Below are 25,180 nucleotides of genomic sequence, written 5' to 3'. Positions count from 1 at the left end.
TACCCCAGGATGTGACTGTACTTGAAGATAAGGCCTTTAAAGAGGTGATTGAGTTAAAATGAGCCCATTAGAGTAGGATCTAATCCAGTCTGACTGGAATCATTTTAAGGAGAGGAAATTTGGAGATACCTGAGAAACAGCAGGGCCATGTGTACACAGCGGGACGATCATGTGGAGACACAGCCAGGAGGTGGCCAGCTGCAAGCCAAGGAGAGAGGCCTTAGGAGAAACCAAGCCTGCAACACCTCAAGCCTCCAGAACTGTGAGGAAATAAGTCTCGGTTGTCCATACCTACCTCGTCTATGGTACTTTGCCATGACAGCCCCAGCAAACTCAGTCTAGGCCTTCACATCCCAGCATGGGAAGTGTCTTGATTCGGTGAGCTCTACTGACTGGGAATGACATGTCTACAAGTCCATTCATTTTAACCAAACCCCTTAGCGACAGTCAGGTAATGTGGATGTGTAGGTGTGTGCTGGAAACCAACAGCATGGTTTTGGAGAGAACAGGGACATGTGGCTTGGCCGAAGGGGTGAGTGTAGGGTAAGGGATACTTTATTATAGTTGCTTCCCTCTAGAGATCGTTAGCAGTCGGCAGAGAACGAAAGATTATGGTGCTGTTGTTGCCTTTTTCATTCATCTGGAACTTGTTTCTGTTCTGCTTAGGTTGAATTAACAAATGATTTGTCTAAGATGATCTGATCTAGTTCAAATGCTTCCTGATAGCTCTCCCTGTATCTCAAACTTGAATGCTTTAATTGTAATCAAACAGCAACTTATTTTTCTTCTTGGAATGAGATGACCTCCTTCTGGCTTATCCATTTATAGTAGTTTAAGTCCTGTGTGTGCAAGACCTTTTCTTTCAGCTTTGCAGATATCAGTCCAACTGGAAAATGGAGAGGTTCTCACAGGCCCCACATCCTCACCCAGGCCAGTTCAGCTGTGACGTGTGATCAGTGCCCTGCAGCATTATTGCTGCAGAGCTCTACTGACGAGCTAATTCAGGCTTGTATGATGTTCACAGACCTACATGTTCTAAAACCACATGCTCAGTTGGCTCAAATTGGTGCTTGTATTTGATGCTTTCCACAGAAATGCCAAAAACAGAAGAGCGATGTTTTAAAACAATTCATAAAATTGGCAACGACATTGCCAGAGCATAGTTGTTTTGTCCTGAGTGGTTTGCAGTTTAGGCAGGTTCTGTGGCGGAGCTGGCAGTGGTGAAAGATCTCAGAAACAATTGTCCTGGGGTGGCCATGGAGGCCGAAAGAGCAGAGGACAGCAGGTTCGTGAGTGGGCGCTCCGCAGCTGTGGGGAATCCCACTAGAATTCGCTAGTTAACTCAATATCCCATGCAACATAACGATTTTGAATTTTCTCCACTTGCCTCAATCCTCCAACCCTCAGATTTAACAGGGGAAACAGAAGGCATCAAAAAGGAACTTTCTTATCCTCCCAACTCAAATGTAAACTTACTTACATTTGTCATTAGCCTGTCTTTCTATCTCCCCTGACGGGGTAGCTCTTCTTTCTCTCTCAAGCTGTTGCCCTGTGTTTTAGAGCTATCTTCTCAGATCATTTCATGTCCCTTAGGACATTGGTTATCCCTTCTTGCTCATATTCTCAATCCTTCTCCTTTTTCAAAGCAACCAGGGTTTTCCTGTTAAAAATGAGCGAGTAAACAGTACCCTTATTTGATCCCTCACCCCTACACTCCGAGTCTCTTGTCTTCTCCTTCATAGCCACGCTTCTTGAAAAAGCCCTGTGTCCTACCTGCTTCTTCACTGCCCACCAGACTTTCAGACCCATCACTCAGTCAGCAGACCAGCAGATACTCTAGTTCTCATTTTATGTGACCTTTCAGCACTTCTTGATATTCTTCCTTTTGGAGATGCCATCTTCCCATGGCTGCCATGACACAAATCTAGCCTTATTTTACTTCTGTCCTCATCTGGTCCAGCCTGGCTTACCCTGTGTTGGAGGCATCATCAGTCAGTGCTCATGCATTTCATTTTGTGGACTCTACCAGGGCATCTTATCCTTCATGGAGTCAAGGTGGTGGCGACTTCTAAATGTGAGATCCCCTACCCTTCTCTGAGCTCTGGATGAGTGTGTGCCAACATTTCCACACTATCCGTTCCTCATGAAATCCTAGAGCACTCATAACATCTAAGTGTCTCGACCCCTTCCATCCTAGCCTTCTTCCAGTGCTCCCTGTCTCTGTGAATGGCACCGGCACTTGTGTGGATGCTCACGCCAGAGATCTTGGTGTCATTCTGGTCATTATCCCCTCCCTCAGCCACCATATCCAGTCTGTCAGTAAACCACATTGGACTTTACCTCTTAAAATTTTCTTAAATCCACCCACTTTTCTCCAGCTCTTCTGCTCTCCTGGTCCAAAATACTATCCTCTTGCCTGGACAATTGCAACAGGCAACCTGCTTCTATTCCAGCCCCCCTTGATCTCTTCTCACACTGCCAGACTAATCTTTTTAAAGTTCACGTTTGGTCGTATCAGCTTCATGCTTAAACTCTTTACGTTGTTCTTAGGATAAGGATGAAGAATCTTAGCATAGCCTTGGTGGGGTCTGACCCGCTCCTGACTCATCAGCCTTGCTCCATAGCCATGTTGGTTTCCCTTCATTTGAGGCATCTAGGCAGGCGTTTTTACTGTGTGTCTTCATCTGTTCTTACTCTCTTTCCTTTCAGATCTCAGCACAATGTCACGTTCAGGGACATGTTCATTTTTTGGATCAGACCTCTCAGAGTCCTCTGGGACTCAGTTCTCATCGTACATTCATCTCAGGTGCTTCTTCAGTTTTGTTATGAGGATTTTTTTTTTTTGTCCATCTTCCTCACTAGACCATAAGCTCCATGAAGCAGGGACCATGATTGGTTTTCTCATCATTGGATTCCCAGAGCCTAGCAGAGGGATACAGTAATATTTTGTTGAATTAATAAATGAGTTTGAAGAACAGGGTTTAAGTTCCAACTTTGGGCATCTGGTCTTTGAATCTCAGTTTTCCTATCAAATGGAGATGCATTTGCCACGTCGTCCATCTTTTAGGATTCTTAGGAGGAAACTAATATATCTTGCAAATGATAGTTGCTATTTTGAATGATTATTCTTTCTCATTTTAAGGTTGAATTTTATCAGTAGGACAATGGAGATGATCCTAAGTCAACTAATGCCATTATTTTTTTCCTCTTACAGGAGAATGGTATAGAATGGGACATACAGAAATGAGTTTCATTATAAAACATTACTTATTTGAAAAGTTGATGGGGGAAGTTTAACCTGAATAGGTAGAAACTTAAGTTTTTAGTTCTTTTTTATTATGAGAATTCTTAGTGCTCATTTAACAGAAGTTGGATAATATAAAAGGCGGAACACAGGAAGTCACCCCTCTTCCAACCTCCCAAACACATTTTCCCTCATTCTTAAGTATTTATCAAGAACATAATTTTTAATGTTTGCATGGTAATGTGTCATAGAGGTATAGACTATCTATTCATTCATTCATTTAATTTAGATTATTATAAAAATTTTTCACAGTTAAAATGTGATTAGCATTCTTTGTGCATAAATCTTTTTTATGTATAAATGTATAATTTCCCAAAATTGAATTACTGGGTGAAAGACTATATATAGGAACATTTTTTTAGGTTTTAGATAATTATTCCCTAATTAGTCTCCAGAAATGTTGTGCCAGTTTACACATCCACCAATAGAGTAAGACAGGGGGCATTTCCCAGCACCCCTACCAGCTTTGGGTGTTATAAAATACAAATATACACGTATATGCAGGCATATCTAGATGCAAATTTAATGGGTGAAAATGGTATTTGGTTATTTAAATTTGCATTCGTAGTGCACATTACTTTGGAATTTGAACATTTTCCCATTAACCATTTTTCTTTGTCAATTACCTGTTGCTCTTTACTTAGTTTGGGGGTGTTCTCTTTTTTATATTTACTTACAAAGCCATCTTTACATTAAGCACATTAACCTTATTTTGCCATACATGGAAATACGAGCTTCAGTACAACCCTTTCAATGACCAGAAGTTCAAGGAGAGTTTAAAGAAAAACGTTTGTAAAATGGGATAATATGGTTAACTTAGCACTGTATTAATAAGGTCAGCAGCTCACTCGCGTGCTTTCCCGTACACTCTCTCTCTCTCTAAATTTTGCCATTCAAACTGCATACAAATGAGCACATGTGTGAAAAGAGTCTGGACTTAGATGTTGGGCAGGCCCGATTTCATTCCTCTCTCTGCCACTCTGGAGTTGACAGACCTGGGACAAATTATTGAGCCTCTGCAAGTCTCAGATTTCTCTCTGACCTTGAGAAGTAAATAGCTTATGGATAGGGCCTGGTGCAGAGGTGGCATTCTATAAATATTCATTCTCTTTCCATATCCCTCAAAGATGTCCTGTCTGTATGTAGGTACACATACATGCATTTTGTTTCATAAAGGAGCATGCATTTTTCACTCAGCATATAGCCAGACAAGCAGTCATTCATTAATATTTGCTGAGTAGCTAACTATGATATAAGTACAAACGAGAGTTGAAAACTTCTTAATTAACTATTTGAGTCCGGGAGAAATTTTAATGTTGAACTCAGTGATGATAATAGCAAATTTAGATCTGTTCTATAAGTGATAGATGATGTAAGACATGGCATTCTTTATAAAAAAGGAACAGATGCCTCAAGTACTCAAAAACATTTTTATTTTAAACAACTCCAAATAAAGTCTAAAAATAGTTACACTTTCATTGAGAATTTGTGTCTCAGTGTGTTCTTTTTTCCTTTATAGGTGTGGCTGGATCTCTTAAAACCTATTGTCAAGCAAATTAGAAGTAAGTATATGCTGTATGTTTAACAGTGATGTTAAATATAAAGCCAGACATTTTCTTCGTCTAGATATTGTCGGCCCTGTGGCGTCAAGCACTTAGTGATACAAATTCTTTTTTTACCCCATGATTGCTTTTCATCATCCACTAATCCATGTACTATTAAAATGTATGTTCTGTAATTTTAACATAGAACAATTTGGTAATCAAAATCTTGCTTGGAAAGTCAAATATCATTTTGATTAACAGCTAAAGCATGCCATTAAGCTCCAGAATAATTGAGCTTGTCTCTGTCGGTGTTTCTTGCTGTCACTTTTGAAGGGGAAAGGTGGAGCCATTTATTCATAAAATTGGTGTAAGGTTTTCTGTCCTGCCTTTTCAAAGCCTGTGAAATCAGAATGCAAGTGTGGTTTGGAAAAATAAGGTGCTTAAAAGTGTGTGTGTGTGTGTGTTTCTGAATGGCAAGCAGAACTGAAGGGAGTCTGGCTTACATGTAGGCCATGTGCTGGATTAAGGGGGATCTAGGAGAGGAGGAAGGAAAGAGAACACTTGGTTTTTCTCTCTCTCCTCATCGCACCTCGACACTAGACCTCCTTCCCTCTCTGCTGTGAGGCAAAGTTCCGAGCCAAGCTCTGTTCTCACAGTCATCCTAGATAGTTCCTCACTGCAGCCAGAGACTAGGCAGTGTCTGAGAATGGCAACAAAACTGCATTTCTTTAGCTGAGCATGAAGCACACAATATCTCTTGGGGTCGCTTTTATGTCTGATTAAAAAAACCCACAGGGCCACTTATACCACTTCATGTGGATGCACTAAACGCACCCACAGTGTCTGTATGGCCCTTATGCAGTTGAAATTGGCATTGATCTGTCATTTAAATTAAGCAATTATTGATGCTGAAAATGAAACAGCTATTGTTTATTTAACATTTACCGGGTGGTTGGTCAGAGACCAAGTGACAGGTGGGGGGACTCATTGCTGAGAGAAGCCCCCAGGCCTAATGAGTGGAGATAGTATGTAAGTCTAGAATGAGGGCATTTGTCCCCACAGAGACTAGTGATGGGAACTGCTAATGGTGGAAAGAAATCTCTTAGGAGGTTACCAAATGCAGACTGAAGAGAATCTGTCGCTATTGGTCCAGCGCTGGGTTCTCCTTTTCATCTCCATGTGCTGTGACTAGCCACGTGTGACAAAGCCATCATTTTTATTTAGCACTAGCATCTACTTCAGGTTTTCTAAGGATCTGAGCACCTTTATGTAATCCCTGTCTGTGAAAACTGCTGAGAGAAAATAGCACGGCCTTTCCATCTTCTTCATTTTGCTGATGTTATTTTGTGACCCAGAATTGATATGCAAGGGTTTTTGTTAATTTTTAGTGATTTAAAAAGCCCAGCTTTTCTTGGCCTCAATAGTTCTGTGTCTTCTTTTCATCCTCCTAATTTTGTGTCAATCACTGACATCTTTGCCTTGTATATCATTTAAAAAAAAACAAAACTCGAATGTGTTAGCATAGAAGTTATCATACAACATCTATCTTTATGATGGTGAAAGGCGGAGCAAAAAGACATTTTTCTGCTTTTATATGACTTACTAAAATTGGGATTTCGTTAAAGTGCCTTACATTTCATAGAACATAAACTCATTGCTATCATTTCAAATGGCAGACCCTGTAAGATGGCTCTTATATTGTAGTGTATACATAAAAACAAACTGACTCAGGTTCTAAATTATTATTTTATAATCTATTTGTTCTGTTTTAACTCTGAAAATAAAAGTTATCCATCTCCTTCACAGTCTCTTTGTGCCCACCCCCTCCCAGATCTGCTTCCTGATTTTGTCTGAACTCATCAATAAGATGGTTTATAAGACACTTAAAAGGCTTTGGATGACTGTGGCAGGGGCAGGGCCACATCTACTTGATGTTTTCTCTCCAGAGCTCAGGAGAGACCTGACACATGGGCGCTACATACACATTTGATGAACACATTAGCAGTTGTACCTTGTAGACAGTTAAAAATAATAAATTGCATGCCTGATTTATATTATCTCCTTATAAAATGATTTAAAACCTGTATTTGGATTAAAGCAGCTAATTAGACAAATTTTTGAGGAGAAATGCCTTTTAAACCTGAGTACAATTGAAGTCTCCAGAGAAGAAGTTTAGTACCTCAATGTAATAGTTACCTGTTTCCCCACAATATAAAAGTGCGATTTAGTAATTGAACTTGACCAGTTGTTTGGTGACTTGGGCATTGGCAGGTGTACTCTTGGCAGCTTGGAATGAGACTCATTATTTGGTATATAATATACCCCAGAAAGTCTTTTTCTTTAATTGTATTTGAAACATAAATCAATTAATGCTTTACTGCTTTTTTCGTCTTCTTCTTCCTTAGGGCCAAAGCATGTTGTTGTTAAGTTTGTGGTGAAATTCTTTCCACCTGACCACACACAACTGCAAGAGGAACTCACAAGGTTAGTGGTTTGGAAGCTGAGTATTTATTGCTATGGGGTATTGAGGAGAAGAGAAAGTTAATGTTCTGAGTCGATTGATTAAACATTTTCACAGTGTTTACTTGACCAGCATCTGCTCTGTGCTTAACAGTTTAACCCTCTCTCTCCCAGTTATGCTTACAAACTTGGGGGGAAAGAAAGTACCACATTTTCCCCGAAGCCTGGTTTCCTTAAGGCTATGATACAAAGTGAACTGGACTTACAACCTGTTACCGTCATATTTTCCCTCTTACCTATCACATCACAAGGTAGTTTGGGGACGTGAATCTCTTCTGTGAAACCAAGATGTTAACTCAGGTTTCTCTTTGTCCGCCATAGGTAGGTAGACATGAACTGGTGGTCAGTTTCTTTGACATCGTGGCCACGTGGGAGAAGCATGAGCATCAGTTCAGGCATGGCTTTGGTGGCTGTGGACTGACCAGTTATTTGTTCTCTCTGCACCTCTCTTAATTCTCCTGTGTCAATGTGACTATAATGCTTGCTTGGCCAGGGTGGTTTTGAGGATAAGCATTATTACACACAGAATAGCTGGAACCCAGTAGGGACACTATGAATAATAACCATCATCATCATCACTACTGCTACTTATTTTATAATTTGCAGCAAGACACGTGGTATTCTAAAAGAGAACAGAGCCCATTGGGAACACATGAAAGTAAAATACCCCCCTTTCAAGAGTACCCTGTGAGAACACTAGTCTGACCAGCCAAATTCTTGCCACACATGCCTTTCAAGCTATAGCTGTTTAAGACCAAGGCTATCACGTTGTCTCATACTCTCATCCCTGATGCAGAGCACAATATCTTGAGTGGTTGACCGTCATTTATCAAAGGGATGAAGACATTCAGTTAGCAGTTATTTATGAAGTATACACTGTGTGCAAGCATTGGCACTGAGAATATAGTGATGAAAAGACAAGCCTGACTTTTATGGGAAGAGACAAAACAATTAAATAAGCAAGAATATCAGGTAATGATTGTAAGTGCTCTTTAGATGGTTAAATGAAGTAGGATCATGTGATAGAAGGGACTGGGTGACAACTTTAGATTGGTCAGTCTGGGGTGCCTCTCTGAAGAAATGACGGAGATCTGTTGGTCGTTTTCAGAGGAAGAGCTATTCGGGTTGAAGGCACAGTTAGGCATGTCCAAGGCAGGAACAAGCTGCAGATGTCAGATACCTAGAAGGGAGCTGGCTTGGCAGGAACGTTGAGGGCGAAGTTCAATGGAGTGGAACAGAGGCCCGTAGTGTTGAAAGACTGGCTGCCTTGTGGGTGCTGTGGGGAGGATGACAGCAGAGAATCCAGTGAGGAAGTGATTGCAGTCATCCAGGCCAAGACGATGGCAGCAGAGGAGGCGGTAGGAGTGGCAAAGGTGAAACGTGGTTGCATTTGGAATATGTGCTGAAGGTAGGGTCGCTCTGTCTTGGTGATGGGCTGGGGATGGAGACTGGGGGAAGAAGTAGAGGGGATGCTTAGATTTGGCTGAAGCAACTGGGTGGATGGTATTAGTGATGACTGAAATGAGAATGGACAGAGGGGTAGAAAGTCAAGAGTTGGATTCTACAATGCTGCATTTGAGATACCTACTAGACATCACGTGGATGCATCAAGAAGGGTATTAGGTATACAAGTGGAGTTCCAGGGAGAAGTGAAGGCTTTTCTCATGGCTTTTTGTTTTCTGAACAAGTCACCACTGGTTTTAACCTCCATTTACAATCCTCAAATCAACGGAGCAGTTAGAGGTGGCCAGGAACTGCAGAAGCCATCAGCCTTCTGGGAACTGTGTACAGGTTGCCAGGACTCTTAGCGTAGAGGAGATGCAGCTGGAGCTGCTACACAGCTGCTCAAGATGGAGGGGCTGACGATGGTGGAGTCTTCTTGGGTGTCATTACTGAGGCCACTGTCTCTGTTTCTGGGGCTGCTCTTCCTGTCGTGGGAACACGCATTGCTTCAAGCTCAGAATATTGAAATAAATCTAAAGGCGAATCCAGCTGTTGGTCAGCAGTGTGCTTTTTCCTCCTGCATCTCCCTGGGCCTCTATCCTGCTTAGGAAGTTGGTGGCCTAAGTCCTCCCCTCACCCCTGCTTTTTCTTCCTATTCTACTTTGTAGTAAGTTTTGCACCTTTTCAGTTTTTATAGCTCGTTGTTTCTAGAGGTTTGTAATTTTCTACCATTCTGGTCCTCGTTATAAAATTCCATACAACTCGTTACCCTCAAGGCGAGTGTGTCTGGTGTGTTGCCAGCTGCTCTGATCTGATAAATCTTTCATGTTGCACAAGCTCAGCTGGATGCAGCAGGTTTAAGTTTGTGTTGTCTTTGTTTTCTGGCTCCCAGTGTTAACTGCCATTTAAAAAATCTGTTCTGAAGAGAGTATTCTTTTGGCTCAAGGATGAATAAAATTGGTATGAAAATTAGAAGCTCACTATCGCTTTCCACTTTGTCATCACAAGATATAACATGAAGGGGACCTCCCAGATCCAATGTATTGACTCCCACGCTCTCAGATCCCTGTATAAGCAAAAATTTATGATGTGACCATTGAGATTCCAGGCACTTTTCTATAGCAAATGGCGAGAGAGGGAAGAGTTGGGAGAAGCTCTACGTGGACCTTGCTTAGGCGAGAGATGTGTGGACAAAGTTAGACAGAAACAGGCCTCCAGTTCAGCAGACTATAAGTGATTCTGGCCCCGTATTTAATACTCTGGGCCTCTGAGAATAGCTTTCAGCTTCCCATTTATATAGAAGGAAGATTAAATTGCACTTAGGTGTTAAACAAGTAGCTGAATTCCTGTCTATTTATTGAACTGCACTTTCGGTACACCTCTGTCCTGTTGACAGTGTCTAGAAGGAAAAAAGCACTGACTCTTAGGTGCAGATTTCAAAAGCTTAGAGAGGGCTCTTCAGAAAGGAAGTTACCAGGCTTTCTTATTGTGGAGCTCTGGGTCACTTTTCTTGTGCTGATGAGTTTAGGGACACTTCTCTCTGGGAATCCCATCTTCAATCAAATTCAGTTTCTACTTGGCTGCGTTGTTATCGGTGCGGAGACCGTATTGGAACCTGCTGCTATGCAAGGCCTACTGAGGTGTGTGTCCTTAGGCTGGCAGAGAACTTGTACATTACACTGAATAAGGAAGATTCAAACCTCCCAAGTGAAAAAAATTTAAGTAGACATGTATAAAGCAAGGCATCTGATTGATGTGATTTGCAACTCTTGCAGTCTCCAAAAGCAAGAGCCCATTTTTTAAAATTATTGGAGCGACATTGGTTAATTAAACCGAATAGGTTTCAAATGTACAATTCGATAATACATCATATGTATATTACATTGTGTGTTCACCACTGAAATTTAAATTTCTTTCCACCACCAAATATTTGACCCCCGCTTAACCCTACCTACCTCCCCACTTCTGATTAGCCTCACCATTGTCTCCCTCCTCTCGTCCACCCTTCTGTCAAGGAGAATCGATTCCCTTTTGAGTGCTTTGTGTTTTCTTCATGTTTACCGATTTAATTTTATTTAGTGCCTGCTGAGTACGACTTAGCCTTTAGCTCTTGTGAATTTGATTTAAACTGAATTTGGAATTCAGTTTCTAGGACAAAAGGTGTTGCTGAATCTCTGAAGATAGCAGTGCAGCCAGAGCACTCAGCTTCCAGCCGTCATTAGGAAGGAATGTCTTTCTCGTATTACAAGGGCCTTAGAACAGGAAGAGTCAGCATAGTTAGGGGTGACAGGCTCCTCCTGCAGTCTTCAGCATGGCACCTGCCCTTTAAATGTGTGAGCTTTCAGAACCCGATGCCACTTCACAGCCCATGTGAGACTGTCACCACAGTCTGTCAGACACTGACCATGAATTCTTTCCTGTGAACACAGGACCCCATGTCTGAACTGGCAGATGATATAATAGTCAGAATGTAATGCTTCTAAAATATAAAGCCTCCTCTTTATTTTTATAATTAACCACATAGATAAGAATTTAATGCCTTTAAAAAGCGTAGGGTTCAAAAGACAATAACCACTGCCTGATGCATAAAGATGGTTTATACTGCCTCTTCCTGTATAAACCTTTATATTGACGTTTCAGTTATTTTATATTCTCTGCTTTTCTTCCTTTTGACTTGAGAGAGAAGAGAGAGGGAGAGAGAGAGAAAATGAACATGAGAACAAGAATAAACATTAAGGAGTTGGATAAAGGTCAGCTGTTATCAACTGTTAAATCTGTGGGTGTTTTGTTTTCTTTTAGTGTTTGGGTTTTTTTTTTTATGGTTACAGAATTACCCCTTGTTTTTTAGTTCTTAATAATGGAATTTTCTAAATGACGTAAAGGGGATTAATTTTTCTTTTATTAAAAGTATTACTAACATTTATTGAATGTTTTTATTCTAGTCACTGTGCTTTCCATGTATTATTTAATTCTTATGAAAACCTCTTGTTGGTCTTGTTAAAGCCCTTTTTTTTAATTATTAAAAAATAACCTTTCTTTATTATAAAAGTAGTAAGTGTACAGTGTAGAAAGTTAGGTTATACAGGTAAAAAACAAGACAACCAGGTAAGAATACTGTATTCCTATTGCCCAGAGATTAAAATTTGTTAACACATCAGTCTGACATCCTTTCTGATTTTTTTCTATGCATATATATGTAGTTTTTATCTCATCTAATACTCTGGCCCTATTCAAATTTCCCCATTTATCCCCCAGACATCATTTATGTCTGCTTATTCTAAAATGAATTCACTGTAGGACCACATATTGTATCTGGTCATAATGTGCTTTTGACTTCTTTTAGCCTACCAGAGCCCCTCCTTATTTTTTTCCTCAAGGTACCATCTTAGTGGAGAAACTGGACCAGTTATACTACAAAATATCCTACCTCCTGAATTTGTCTGATTGCTTTCTTGTGGTGCTGTTTTGCTTATTCCTCTATCCTCTGTATTTCCTGAAAACTAGAAATTAGTTCTAAAGACTTGACAGACACAAGTTAAACATTGTTGGCTAGAATCCATCATAAGTGATGTTGTATGCTTCCTATTTCATTAATGATGCTAAGATTGATCATTAGAGTGGTGACATTCTTTCCATTATGAATTAAGGTCATGTTACTTTGTGAAAATGTCCAATTTTCTAAATGGTTTTTATACCAATTAACAATCCTTACCAGAGTCAATAATTCCTTTAGAGGTGATAGAATGAAGATCTTCTAATCCATTATTGCTGCTACGTTATTAGCTGGCATTCTTTCGTAAAGTAAAACTTTGCTTCATCCACTTGGACTGTCTGTATATCCTGAAAACCCTTCCTACTGGAGATGCAGATTACATGCCCAATTTTTTGCCTCAGGTTACCAATTTTTGAAAAAAGAATTGCTTTATAGCCTCCTCAAATTGGTGGTACAGTTTTTCCTGTTTTCTCTTTTTCTGAGTATTATATGAACCCTTGAATTTTCATTAATTCCATGTGTTTTAATTCACTTTAGTCATTCTTATTGCTACTCAATCAAGTTGTTGCCACTTTGGCCAGTGGATACCCCTTCAAGATGTATCTCTTTTAATACAATGCATTTACTTTTGAAAGCTGCCTTGCTTTCTGGCATAACTAGATATTCCAGGCTCACTTTATACCTTTCTCTACCCCACATCTGGAATCTACCATTTCTCCAAGGACCCATCACTGTGTCTTTCCAATGGATAATTGTATGAGAGCCAGAATCTGGTTGCTAAGAGTTGCTTCTGAGGGGAGACGGCTTCTAGGCAGTGAGCAAAAGTAGTAAATATCATTGTAAAAATGTATGAGTTCATATTGATATTTTCCAATCAATTTTAACATCACACTGTTTTTACTTCATTTCTTGGATATATAAATATCTCTTTTTCGCCAAGTGTTTACTTGCTTTAGCCTACGACATAAAGAAAAGAATTTTAAAATAAATTGATTTTTCCACATCTGAGAGCTAAGGTTTTCAGAAGTATCTAAATGAATATTACACCACAAAAAAAGACACCCTTGTCTCACTGATTCTATTGGCAAAGCATTTACTAACCATAATCAACCATTTTTATTGCCTGAGCCATAAAGCCATTTTTTAGTATATTTGACTTATCTATGTCAAAAATACTAAAAAATGTTTGCTCTACCCTGAAAAAATATATAGGATGGTAAGATAGAGTCTCCTGTTTTTATCACTATATCTCTCTATGGAAAATGAAACGTTTCGTTCATTGTTTGAAAAGCTGACAACAAACGTCTCCTGGCCCCTTTAAGAAGGGGTGAGTATTTACGAAACAGTCAGTGGCACCAGGGATTCGTTCCAGCCTCGCAGACTTTTTTTCCTTGGTTTATATACTTTCCTTAGGTCCTGATAGGTGGACAGGTTGCCAGGGGTGAGAAGCTGGACTGACTTAGGTGCTGATCTTCCCTGCCCGCTTTGCACGTCAGCCATCTCTACGTGCATGATGACCATCTCTCTCTGTGTTCGCAGGTACCTGTTTGCTCTGCAGGTGAAGCAGGACCTGGCACAAGGCAGGCTGACGTGTAATGACACCAGCGCTGCTCTCTTGATCTCACACATTGTACAATGTAAGTTCTGTTGGTTTCCTTTAGGAATTATGTTGGAAATAACACAATGATCTGATTGATTGGACAGAAAATCACATCCACTAAAAACAACAATAATAATGTTTTTATATTCTTTTGCTGTTAACTGAATGCTTAAGGGTGGAAAACAGTATTCCTTATTTTATTTAATACGCATGTCTTTAAAACACTGACCCAGGAATTCTTTGTTCTGGTGTTTGTCTGCCCTTTTCAAGGATGAGCGCAATTGTTGATTTCTCAGTTGTCTCAAAGGAGAAGCTTAGAGGGATGGTGGCCAAGAAGACTAAACATGCTCTGTCCTGTTCTTAGACTTAATACTCATCACTGAATATGGCGCATTAGCTGTAAGACATAAAACTGTCAAAGATTTCACTTCTTGTACTCTGCTCTCTAGAGTTCAGAACACATGAAATTGGACTGAATCTTAGTGATGCTTGAAACGAAATATTATCGCTTTCTTAGTCTAGACAGAGGTCGAATTAGATTGTGCTCATTCTAAGGCTTACCGATAACCCAACTGAGCATTTTTTCCCTCCTGGCCAAGGCAGAAGTTACTTGAAATGGAATATACACATTATGTTTTGGGAGAGTAATTACGTGTGTAGACCACCTGCCTCTCATTCAGATAACTTCCCAGTTAACAAAATTTCTGAAAGGTTGTAAGTGTTACTCCTGGTAGTCAACAAATTACATTAGTCTAACATGGATAAGTTCTTTCTATAGACCATGCTTATCCCTTTTTTTTTTTTTTGTATATAGGCATTATTGAATATCCATCAGACTTAGCAGATGGATGTTTTCTTATCAGTTTGAAAAAATTATATGAGAAAAAAACAAAAAATAGGTATCCCTTATCAAACCTTATAATGTTCCAGCACTGTGTACAGTAACTCCATGAGATCAGTACTGTTATTATCCCTATTGTACAAATGAAGAAGTGTTTGCACAAAATTACATAATTTTTGCCTTTTCTGTGTTTGGTCTTCCCTCTTCATATAAAGATAGTAGCGAGAAGAGGGCTTTGACTCAGGCAGACTTGATTTCTAGTAGTTGATTGCTGACCCCAGTCTGTTACTACAACCCCCCACCTGTATTTCTTTTGGAACATGAAAATAATAAAATCTTTTCATAAGGCCGTGAACATTAAACGATAGCATAAATACCCCGTACACATTAGGTGTTCACGAAACATATTCTCCTTTCTTTATCCTCACTCACCTGCAACCCTCTCTTTCCAAACAATGGGAAATTTTTAAACGAAGCTTCCTTATCGGAATAGTAACTTCATAAAATGTGAAGTTACTACTAGGTTTTTCTGTAAGCGGGAAAGAAACTTTACTTGAATATTCCTGATGCCATTTAGACTTGCATCTCTTCTTCTATGTTTCTTCCTTTTTAAAGTCTATTAATATAGTAAATCTCACTTGCACATATGGGAAGTGGAGGTTCACTGGCACTCCATGTGCTCTGTCTGATAGGCCCCTCTTCCCCAGACACCAACAAGGGGCTCAAAATCCCCTGAGAACCTTGAGTTTTCCAGATAGATTCAAAAGTATTCCTGCTATTTGCATACTGCTTGATGTACAGTGGTAAGAGACACAATATTTTTATAATCTTCTGATATTTATAAAGCCCCATTTCTGCATTTTTAAGCATCCCATGCATTCAGTCATGGAAGGAAGAATTTCATAGAATCCTCCGTGAATAGTGTGTTGATTTAAATTACGGATAATTATTTACATTATCCAGAAGATATGTGGGGTCAACTCATCTCCCTTTTGCAGAAGCTATATTAATGTTGACGGAAAATTATCTCTGGTGAGCTGTATGTTCATCTCATGTGTATCCGTATATGCAATCGGAATTTTTCAAAAATTTTCTCCCTTTTATTTGAATTCATGGAGTTGTCTTTCAGATCGTCTGTATTTTTTTTCATTTGATCCTCTGTCACTGGCCTAATATATCCCCTGTAACTTTTAATTTTCTTGGGTAGCTTGGGGGCATTGCAGAGCTACATTTTCAAGTTGTGCGTGTCTCCACTCCGAAGATTATACATAGAAAAACAGGTTTGTCTAAGCAAATCCTCGTGAGATTTCACTTAGTAAAACCACGGGTTTGGGGTTGTTGTTGGTCCTTCTTTTTTTTTTTTTTTTTTTTTGCTGTGAGTAGACTGCTATGGAATTTAGTGTATGCATAAGCTAATATAACATCTTGGCATAAAATATTTAAAAATATTGTCATGTCTTGAATATTTGTCAGTTTTCGAAGTCTCCAAACATAAGGAAAAGCCTGTTTACATATTCAAAGAAGAGAACATGTGGGGTGAAAATGAATTTCATAGTTATATATGTCCAATGCATTTTAGGTGGGCCATGAAAGGCAAATGACTTAGGAAAAAAACCAAAACAAAACAATGAGGTATATTGACCCTGATGCCAAAGGAAAAGCTATAATTCTTAACTCTTTTATTATATTGAATTATGGAGTGTGTTATAAAATTCGTGTGAGTTAAGAAGCCCAAACTTAAAATTCACAAGAAATTTAGGATTTAGTTGAGTCCCCCACATGCAGTCAGTCTTCATTATTCAGATTCTGTATTTGCAAATTCACCTACTCTATAAAATTTATAGCCCCCTAATCAATACTTGTAGTGTTTTCATGTCATTTGCAGACATACACGAGACGGTGAAAAATTTGAGTCTCCCCACGCACACATTCCCGCCCGAGGTTGAATAGAGCGATGCTCTGCCTTCTTGTTTCAGCTCTCATGTTATAAACAAGCGTGCTTTTTTGTGGTCTATTTAGTGCCACACTGTGCGCATTGTTGTGCTTTTTATTTGTGATTCTCTGTTTAAAATGGTCCCCAAGTGTAGTGTTGAATTGCTGCCTAGTGTTCCTAAGTACGAGAAGGCTGTGATATGTCTTATGGAGAAAAAAAATGTGTGTGTTAAATAAGCGTTGTTCAGGCATGAGTTCAATGTTAACGAATCAACAACATGTATAAGATATGATGTCTTTTAACAGAAACACACATAAAACAAGGTCAGTTGACAAAAACGTTATTTCAAGAGTCTCACATGACCCTGTATTTCCCCTAGGAACAATAGTTTAGTATTTGCTAATTCAATGTTCATGGGAACTTCATAGAACATGATTACTGTGAATAATGTGAATGCACTATACTTTCCTGAGGCCAGATAAAAGGAATTGCAGAAAAGTCAGTGCTGCTGTCATCGAGGCAACCAGGGAAGATGGCAATATGGACAGAGCGGTCCCCCCACTCTGTGCTGTTTTCCGTGATGGAGGATAGCAGTTTTACCCTATTTAGGGAGGGGGAAATTCGTCCAGAAAAGTCATTTAGGAAACAACAGTGTTGTTGGTCTGTCACAGCAGCAGGAAGTGAGTTGATTAATTTTTACAGTGGCCCAGCTGATGCCAGGTGAGTTGGCACTGTTTTGTGCAGAGCAAATATTCTCAGTGGGTGAGACTTACGGCAGCGTATAGGCCATATCCTACAGGGTTACTGGAGGGCCATTGGCTAAAGTGTGAGAAGTTGCTTCACGTGAAAGATAGGTCAAAACATCTAGGCTCTGCTCATTAGCCTACTTTGTATTAAGCTTGTTATACAGACTATATGGTACAAAGGAAAAAGCATGCTGTCCCAGAGGTATTAATCTGGTGTAAACTGAGCTGGAGCTGTTGTTGTCAAGGTACAGTTATTATTTTAAAGTTCTGTCCTTTAAAGTTCCAGATTCTAGCAATTTGGGGACTATGTTGAGGTTACATGGGAAAAATAAACATCCTATTTCTTGTAAATGAAAAACTTATAAGAATTTGTCTGACCAGTCACTTCCAACAACAGGACTACAAGAAATTTAATAAATGTTAAGTTTTTACCCAAATTAGATTATGTATATTTACACCTATTTATAATACTCTTTTCTCTACATGATAAAGTGTTTGGGATTTACAATAATCTAAGAGTTTCAGAAGTGGATTTCATAAAGTTTTGAAATTTGGGGGCTTATTTGGAAGTCATGGGTCATAAACCACATGTGTAGAATTACTGCCTAGAACAGAAGTGTCCCCTATTTGGGTGGGGAGGAAAGAACAAACCAGGAACTTGAATGTCAAAAGATGGATGATTCCGAAGTTTTATTTCCAACCGTTAGAGATGAGAAAGAGTGGAAACAATTATCTTACATTGGCACAATTGTTAGATATGTCTTCGCATCCACATCTTCTTTCTGACGTCTGTCTCTTATGATACCTACCAGCTGGGATCGCCTTATGTTGTCAGCTCGCTTCCGATTTACTAGCTGGAGAATATCCACTGGGAATATAACAGATTGTGGAGTATTAATCATCCGTGGCTGGTTTTTCTTTTCTCTCTCTCTTTGTAGCCGAGATTGGGGATTTTGATGAAGCATCGGACAGAGAGCACTTAGCAAAAAATAAGTACATACCTCAGCAAGATGCTCTAGAAGACAAAATTGTGGAATTTCACCATAACCACATGTAAGTCTTATTCACTGCTTCCTCTGTTTCCATTGAGCTGTTTCTCTCTCCTTCCGACATGCATGGGTACACACACACACACAGACTACCGTGCATACATACACAGCAGCTACTGGGAAGAACTATGCAAAGGGCAAGGGCGAAGAGCACAGAGGCTCACGGGGCTGTTGTTACTCATTCTGGACTGTCAGAAATGCATGTTACCCACTCAAACCAGAGCTCCAGGCCCCTTGCTTGCCTTACTGTGAAGCCAGAGGTAGTGCTGGAGTTTTAGGACACCCAATGCTTTGGAATAAAAGGGAGGGTATAAGACCAATTAACAAGAAATTGGGAAAGGAATGAGGTAAAGTAGGGACAGAGTAAGAATATTGTGAAAATCTAGAACCTTTGTACCATGTCTACTTTGGTTTTTTGTTTTGATTAGTAAAACACTTTCAAAGGATTCTCAGCGCCCCCCCCCCTTTTTTTTTTTAAGGCAGGCACGTGAGTCCTGGCGATAGTATGAAAGAGTGGTGCCTCAAACTTTGCTTACAAGTTTAGGTTTATTGTAAGTGACTAAAAACTTGTTTTAACACAATGGTGTTTTGCTTTTATATGACCTTAGAGGAAACTCTTTGAGATTCAAAAATATTGGCCAAGTTTGAAATAGACTTTTAGGGTTTTATGTTACACAAGCAATAGAGTTTTTGTTCTAGATGCTCGACTTGGGGTTACAATGAATGGGAGGTTAGGTGTCATCTGATCGGGTAGCGCCATTATTTGTGATGAAATGCCTGTTTATTTCCCAAGAGAAGCTGCTTAATCTCAAATTAATAGACACAGGGAATTCAAATCTCCTGGCCTTTTTCTTTAATTTTGTTTCGTCAGTGGACAAACACCAGCAGAATCGGATTTCCATCTCCTGGAGATTGCCCGTAGACTGGAGATGTATGGGATCCGGTTGCACCCGGCTAAGGACAGGGAAGGTACTAAGATCAACCTGGCTGTTGCGAACACAGGAATTCTAGTGTTTCAGGTAAGAGCCTTTAAAACACAGCTCAGTTCCCTGGGTGATGGAGAGAGAAGAGTTCGTCCTTCAGCTGATTCCATGTTGGGTGGTCCAAGCTAAGACCTCTGATATATTTTTAGATGAACAGAGAAAAACTACCTTCATCTCAGGACTTCTGTTTCTTTCTAGGCACTCAGCTTCCAGATTCTGTTTCATTTACCCTTGCTCTGGTTGAGGAATCCACAATTACAGATTTGTTTGATTTATTCACTTTGTAGGATCACAGAAATCTATATCTCTTCATGAACCTATGCTTAGAACATGTGTAATGGGATCAAGATTTTAGACCCCAAAATAACCTTTTTCACACTTGTGCCTGATATTCATGTGATCTTTTTTTTTTAATGTAATTTGAGTTTTTTTAACCTAATTGGGATCTTTCCTAAGCTTATTTCTGATTTCAGATTTACTTAAAAGCGTAGTATGCCCTTAGAAGATACAGCGGTTTCATAAATTTATCAAAGCCATGTCTATGTACTGCAGTAATTTTACAGCAAAACATACACTGCACTTGGATCTTACCTGTTACTTAACGATTTTTTTTACTCAGAAATATGTGCTCTCTTAATCACACTGCTGTTATACTGGTTTATTGATTGATGGTTCTCTTTTCCTTTATAACTTCATTGACATATTATTGACATATAATAAAATGCACATACCTAAAGTGTGCCTTTTGATGAGTTCTTATGTGTGTATATCCTGTGGAACCATCAGTAAAATCAAGACAATGTAATCACCACTCCCCAAAATTTTCTCAAGGCTGTTCTTTTAAACAAAAGTGGGTAATCTGTGCTTTGATTTCAAACGGATGTGGAGAAAGCATCTACCTTTCTCATGAAATAGGGTCATATTTTACCCAGTTTTGACGATATAAATGTGTATGACCTAAAACTTTTTTGAGTTCTGTGAGATTTGATTACATTTCCCCATTATTTTACCAAAATAGCCCGTGATTCTCTGCTCTTGCATTGGATGTTCATGACAGACACGAATTATCACAGAGCCACGTCCCAGGAGAGGAGTTCAAGTTGGGTTTCCATATGGGATAGTAGGGAATGACTTGTTGAAAGTGGCATGGTATGTAAGGAAGTGAATCCCTCAACAGTTTTTGACCTGCAGAAATAATCTAGGAGTCCTTGCAGAGAAAAACGACAACAAACCAAGAGTAGTTTTCAGTACTACCAAAAATCAAAACAAAACCTTTAAACATTTCTGAAAACCACAGAGGGGGAAAAGAAGTGGCTCCCAATTGAATTAATTTGCTTTGATTGTGTTTGATACAATCTAAATATTGAGACTTGCTCAGTAATTCAATCAAGTTCAAAGACTATCTTGGAATTAATCTTCTTGTCAGTGCCTAATTGCTTCATTCTTACCAATTTAAATAAATGGTCCTGGTGTTCAGATGGGCTCAAGGAATTCTATTTTCAGTTGAGATGACAGATGGGAGCTGATATCTGGCAACTCCCCACTGTTTCTCTACCACGTCTCACCTGGCTATCAAAGATAAGATTGTGTGACTCCTTTCCAGAGACCGTTCTCTGGCCTAGAAGACGCTGAGAAGGTGAGACCTTCCCTCCTCAGTCCTGCTTGTGCTGTCAGAAGCTGGGTAGGCACTGAAGCCAAACCAGTGTGGACAAATGGGTGATTGCTAATCTGTGATGTCACTTCTGTGGACGCGAACAGCTGCTGATAAAGGCACGTGCTTGGGAATCTCATTCTGCCACGTTCAACTGTGTGATTTTGGCCAAATTAAAATATATCCATGCTACAGTTTCCACATCTGTGAAACGAAGATAAGAAAGCCAACTAGCTGGGTTTTTATGTAAGGTCTGATAGGGTCTGTAAGTCCTTAGGCCAGTGCCTGGCATGCTGTAAGAGATCGTTAATTATTACGGTGGTTGTCATGGTTTTTATTTTTTATTTATCTTTCTCTTTATCGTTTTCTTCTCCAGCTCTTTCTCCCTGGAGGCAGACTTAGTTAGAATACCAAATCATGTAATTAGTGAGAAATAATGATCCAGGAATTGAACAGGCATCATCCCACAGCCAAAGATCTTGTGAATTCTCCAGCAAAAGACATTCTTACCGAGCCATTGAACATCAGCCCCCTTGCAGCTCCACATAAGCAAAGCACACCAACTCCCATGTTGCTTATTATGCATTTCCTGGCTCACTGGCTGATATTTTTCTCCTCAGGGTTTCACAAAAATCAATGCCTTCAACTGGGCGAAGGTGCGGAAGCTGAGCTTCAAGAGGAAGCGCTTTCTCATCAAGCTCCGCCCAGATTCTAATGTAAGTAGGTCCCAGGAAAGAGGGGAGACCTGCTGAAACTGTGGCCAACAGGTCTTCGCGTGCCTGAGTGTCTGCGCAGAGAGATGGATCCAAACGCTTGGTCCATGCCAAATTTAAAGCAGTCCAAACACAGCTTCTACTCTCGGTAGACAGAGGATAAAGGATAGGTGGCACAGGTGTGTTCCTGGGGAGAAGGTCACTTCCCTAGCGAACACGGGCAGCCCCCTCCCAACAAATGACCTAAGCTGTGCAGTTGCTGTATCTCCAGTCTCTGGGCCACCTCGAGACCCTATTCAGCATTCTGCCATATTCCAGGCATATCCCTTCTCACACTACAGCAGTCCCCAACTCTCGCATCCCTGCTGTTGTCCCCAGACCTCTGACAGTGCATTCTCGTGACCTAACCAAGTCCACTTCCCACAGAACCTCCAGATGTCGCTTACACTGGGACTGAGTCAGAGAGGAGAGAACAGCATCTTCTTTGCCTGTTGGAAGTGGGAATGGAGGAGATAGATGATGTATTGCTGGTGTCCTCAGCCAAAACTTGGAGTGTTTTTTTCTCATGGAAATAAAGATGATAAATGGCAGCCTAGGCTTATAGTTTAGCTACACTATAGAATAAATAGGGTTTTATGGCCTGACCTCAGAAGCAGACACCCGTCATAAGTTGTTTTCTATGGGAAAATACGTTTCACATTTGCAAAAAGCTGACTTACCAATAAAGAATTACAGCACAACTTGCCCAGAACTGTAAGGTCCCCCAAAGAGTTGGAACCGCAGAGCATGTTAAGGACTGTGGTAACTTTTGTTTATGTAATATGGCCACTTCAGTTGGGAGCATTCAGTGTGGGAGCAGAAAATTACCATATCCCCTTTCCAGAATCAAAGGACATGAATTTTTCAGCGTTGAGTGATGCTTTTGTGCTCCAGAAAAAAAATGTTCAGTTCCTCTCTGGTCCCTGAGGCCACCTGGAGGCCTGAACTGTATGCTTTTTGAGAGAAAATATTTAAAGTTGGCCTGAACCATGAGGGTGAAAACAGAAAAAAAAAGAATTTGTTTCAGTTATTTTAAGGAGACAAAAAAGAATTTCAGTACTTGGATTTTTTTTCTTTAAGAAGGAACTATAAGCCAAAGAAACAGAATTTGTCTATGAATTCCGTCAAAAGAAATATTCTGACTTCTGCTGAGTACCCCTATTTTCTGTTCATTCCTGTAAGGAATTCTGTGGGCAAGAAAATCGTTGAATAATGACCACATTTCATCGTTATGAATAACTATATCTTACTAAATATGTGAATTTATGGTCATGCTATAATAAAATACACAATTGAAATTCTATTGGACAAATTTGTTTTCTGTCCCTTTTCTCATTTTTCAGCCCAGTGTCTGTGGGTCATGGGAAAAAAATAAAAATGGTGTTTTTCATTTTAGAGCTCATACCAGGATACCTTGGAATTCCTGATGGCCAGTCGGGATTTTTGCAAGTCCTTCTGGAAAATCTGTGTTGAACATCATGCCTTTTTTAGACTTTTTGAAGAACCCAAACCAAAGCCAAAGCCTGTTCTCTTTAGTCGAGGGTCATCGTTTCGGTTCAGGTAAGGATTCTACTTCACGTCTCTCCATTTGCCATGTGAACATTTTCTCCAAGACTTAACTTTTGCTACTACCTGTCACAGCTGCTGTGCTGTACAGTAAGGAGATGAGGTGAAAGTCAGCCTCTGGATGCTGATGGGCTGTTTGCTGGAATCATCCCAGCGGGCTCCTGGCAGACGCTTACTGTGCTCCATTTGAACGGCAGTTAGGCATGGCCAGTCTTCCTGGCCCCAGTAAGCTCCTAACAGAACTCTCTAGTTCAGAAAGGACTTACTTTTTCTGTAGGAGCCAAATGTCTTGTTACCATTTGGTGTAACTTCATGGAATGCTGTGTAGACTTGCCCATCATCAGATCCCCTTTTCACTCATTCTTTCAGCAAATATTTGAGTGTCTACTGCATGTCAGATACTCTGCTAGCCACTGGGTATATACCGTGAACAAAATTATCCCTTCCTTCCCAAAGCATACAGACTCTCGAGATGGTTGCTTAATAACCAAACACAGAATTATTAAGTAAGTAGTTCAGTTAATTGAACATTTTGTTGCTTATAAGGGAACTATCAGGAGACAGAATGGACACGGAAACAGTTTCTTCCAGGACTGCTTTTATTCCTGGCTAGCTGAGCAAACCCACATACCTTCCAGTTATGGAAGGAGGGGAATTAAAGACGATGGAGTGTTTTGTGTTTAAACGAGAACGCCTTGGTATCTTCTCCCCTTCCCTCTCGTGGTCTTCATTTTAGCGGTCGGACTCAGAAGCAGGTTCTCGACTACGTTAAAGAAGGAGGACATAAGAAAGTGCAGTTTGAAAGGTAAGAGAAACTTCGATGCTACTTCTGACATGAGAAGCGTCATTCTCTCCAGGTAACAGTGCCGTTGCTGCTAAATATCTCTCCACCCAGGCCCAGCGAGTCAGAGAATTACTGCTTCACAGTCACCCCGGGCCAGTTCCATCTTAGACAGGAGCACTGTGGGCCCAGGGGCATTTACTCAAGGGTGAGATGAGGCAAGAATGGGCTCAGAGCACCAAGTGAGGATGAAGAGGAAGCCAGCAGAGGGCAGGCAGGGAAGAGGAACAGGAGATTATAGTGGCAATAAAGCACTGTAGAAACTTACTCATCTCTGAGTCCTTAAATATTTTGGGATTTGAAGTGAAAGTATTTTCATAAACTTTTTAAAGTTTAGACGAAGAGAAAGAGGGTTTATTATTGCTGTTTGGTAGCAAATGCTTATAGCTCTTATTGTGTGCCAGGCACTGTTCCAAGTTCTTTGTATATATTAACTCATTGAGTCTTCACACCAGCTCTGCGAGGTCCATGCTATTTTATTTCCTTTTTAAAGATGCAGACACTGCAGATCAAAGAAGTTGAGTAACTAGCTTAGGCCTCAGAGCTGGTAGGTGGCCCCTGGTCAGCCTGCTCCCTTAAGCATTGTTCTGCCTCCCAGAGAGGGGACAAGTAGAGAACCCAGAGGGACTAAGATCAGAGGGTAAAGGAGTGAGTATTGGTGAGCCAAGAACTGTTTAGTGCATGTTTAAAAAAAAAAAATTTTTTTTTCATTGTAATAAGTTTAAAAATTTTAACAAAGTACAGAGAATGCAGCAAATAGCCATGCTCCTAAGCAATAACTGTTAACATTTTAATATATTGGATTCTGGAGGGTTTTTTCCTTATCGTAGCTATTGTTACAGATATGGCTAATCCCCTTTCCCCCAACCAAAAGCCTTCTTCCCTCCCCAGAGGCACCAACTGCCAAATCTGTG

The 25,180-nt window shown here is 40.1% G+C and overlaps 1 protein-coding gene across 1 annotated transcript in view; it reads left to right on the top strand.

Moving 5' to 3' along the window:
• Positions 1 to 25,180, top strand: part of FARP1 (FERM, ARH/RhoGEF and pleckstrin domain protein 1) — a 225,755-nt gene that overhangs the window by 142,263 nt on the left and 58,312 nt on the right. Inside the window, exons 4-11 of the mRNA XM_015587343.2 lie at positions 4,824 to 4,866; positions 7,254 to 7,332; positions 13,844 to 13,941; positions 18,363 to 18,477; positions 19,345 to 19,492; positions 21,728 to 21,823; positions 23,256 to 23,419; positions 24,162 to 24,230. Of these exons, the coding sequence (XP_015442829.1) occupies positions 4,824 to 4,866; positions 7,254 to 7,332; positions 13,844 to 13,941; positions 18,363 to 18,477; positions 19,345 to 19,492; positions 21,728 to 21,823; positions 23,256 to 23,419; positions 24,162 to 24,230 (812 nt within the window). The remainder of the gene's footprint in view (positions 1 to 4,823; positions 4,867 to 7,253; positions 7,333 to 13,843; positions 13,942 to 18,362; positions 18,478 to 19,344; positions 19,493 to 21,727; positions 21,824 to 23,255; positions 23,420 to 24,161; positions 24,231 to 25,180) is intronic.

This window comes from Pteropus alecto, unplaced genomic scaffold (assembly GCF_000325575.1).
Source record: "Pteropus alecto unplaced genomic scaffold, ASM32557v1 scaffold13, whole genome shotgun sequence".
Lineage (NCBI taxonomy): Eukaryota > Metazoa > Chordata > Mammalia > Chiroptera > Pteropodidae > Pteropus > Pteropus alecto.
The sequence above is the reverse complement of the archived record's forward strand: the minus strand, read 5'-3'. Positions and strand labels throughout refer to the sequence as shown.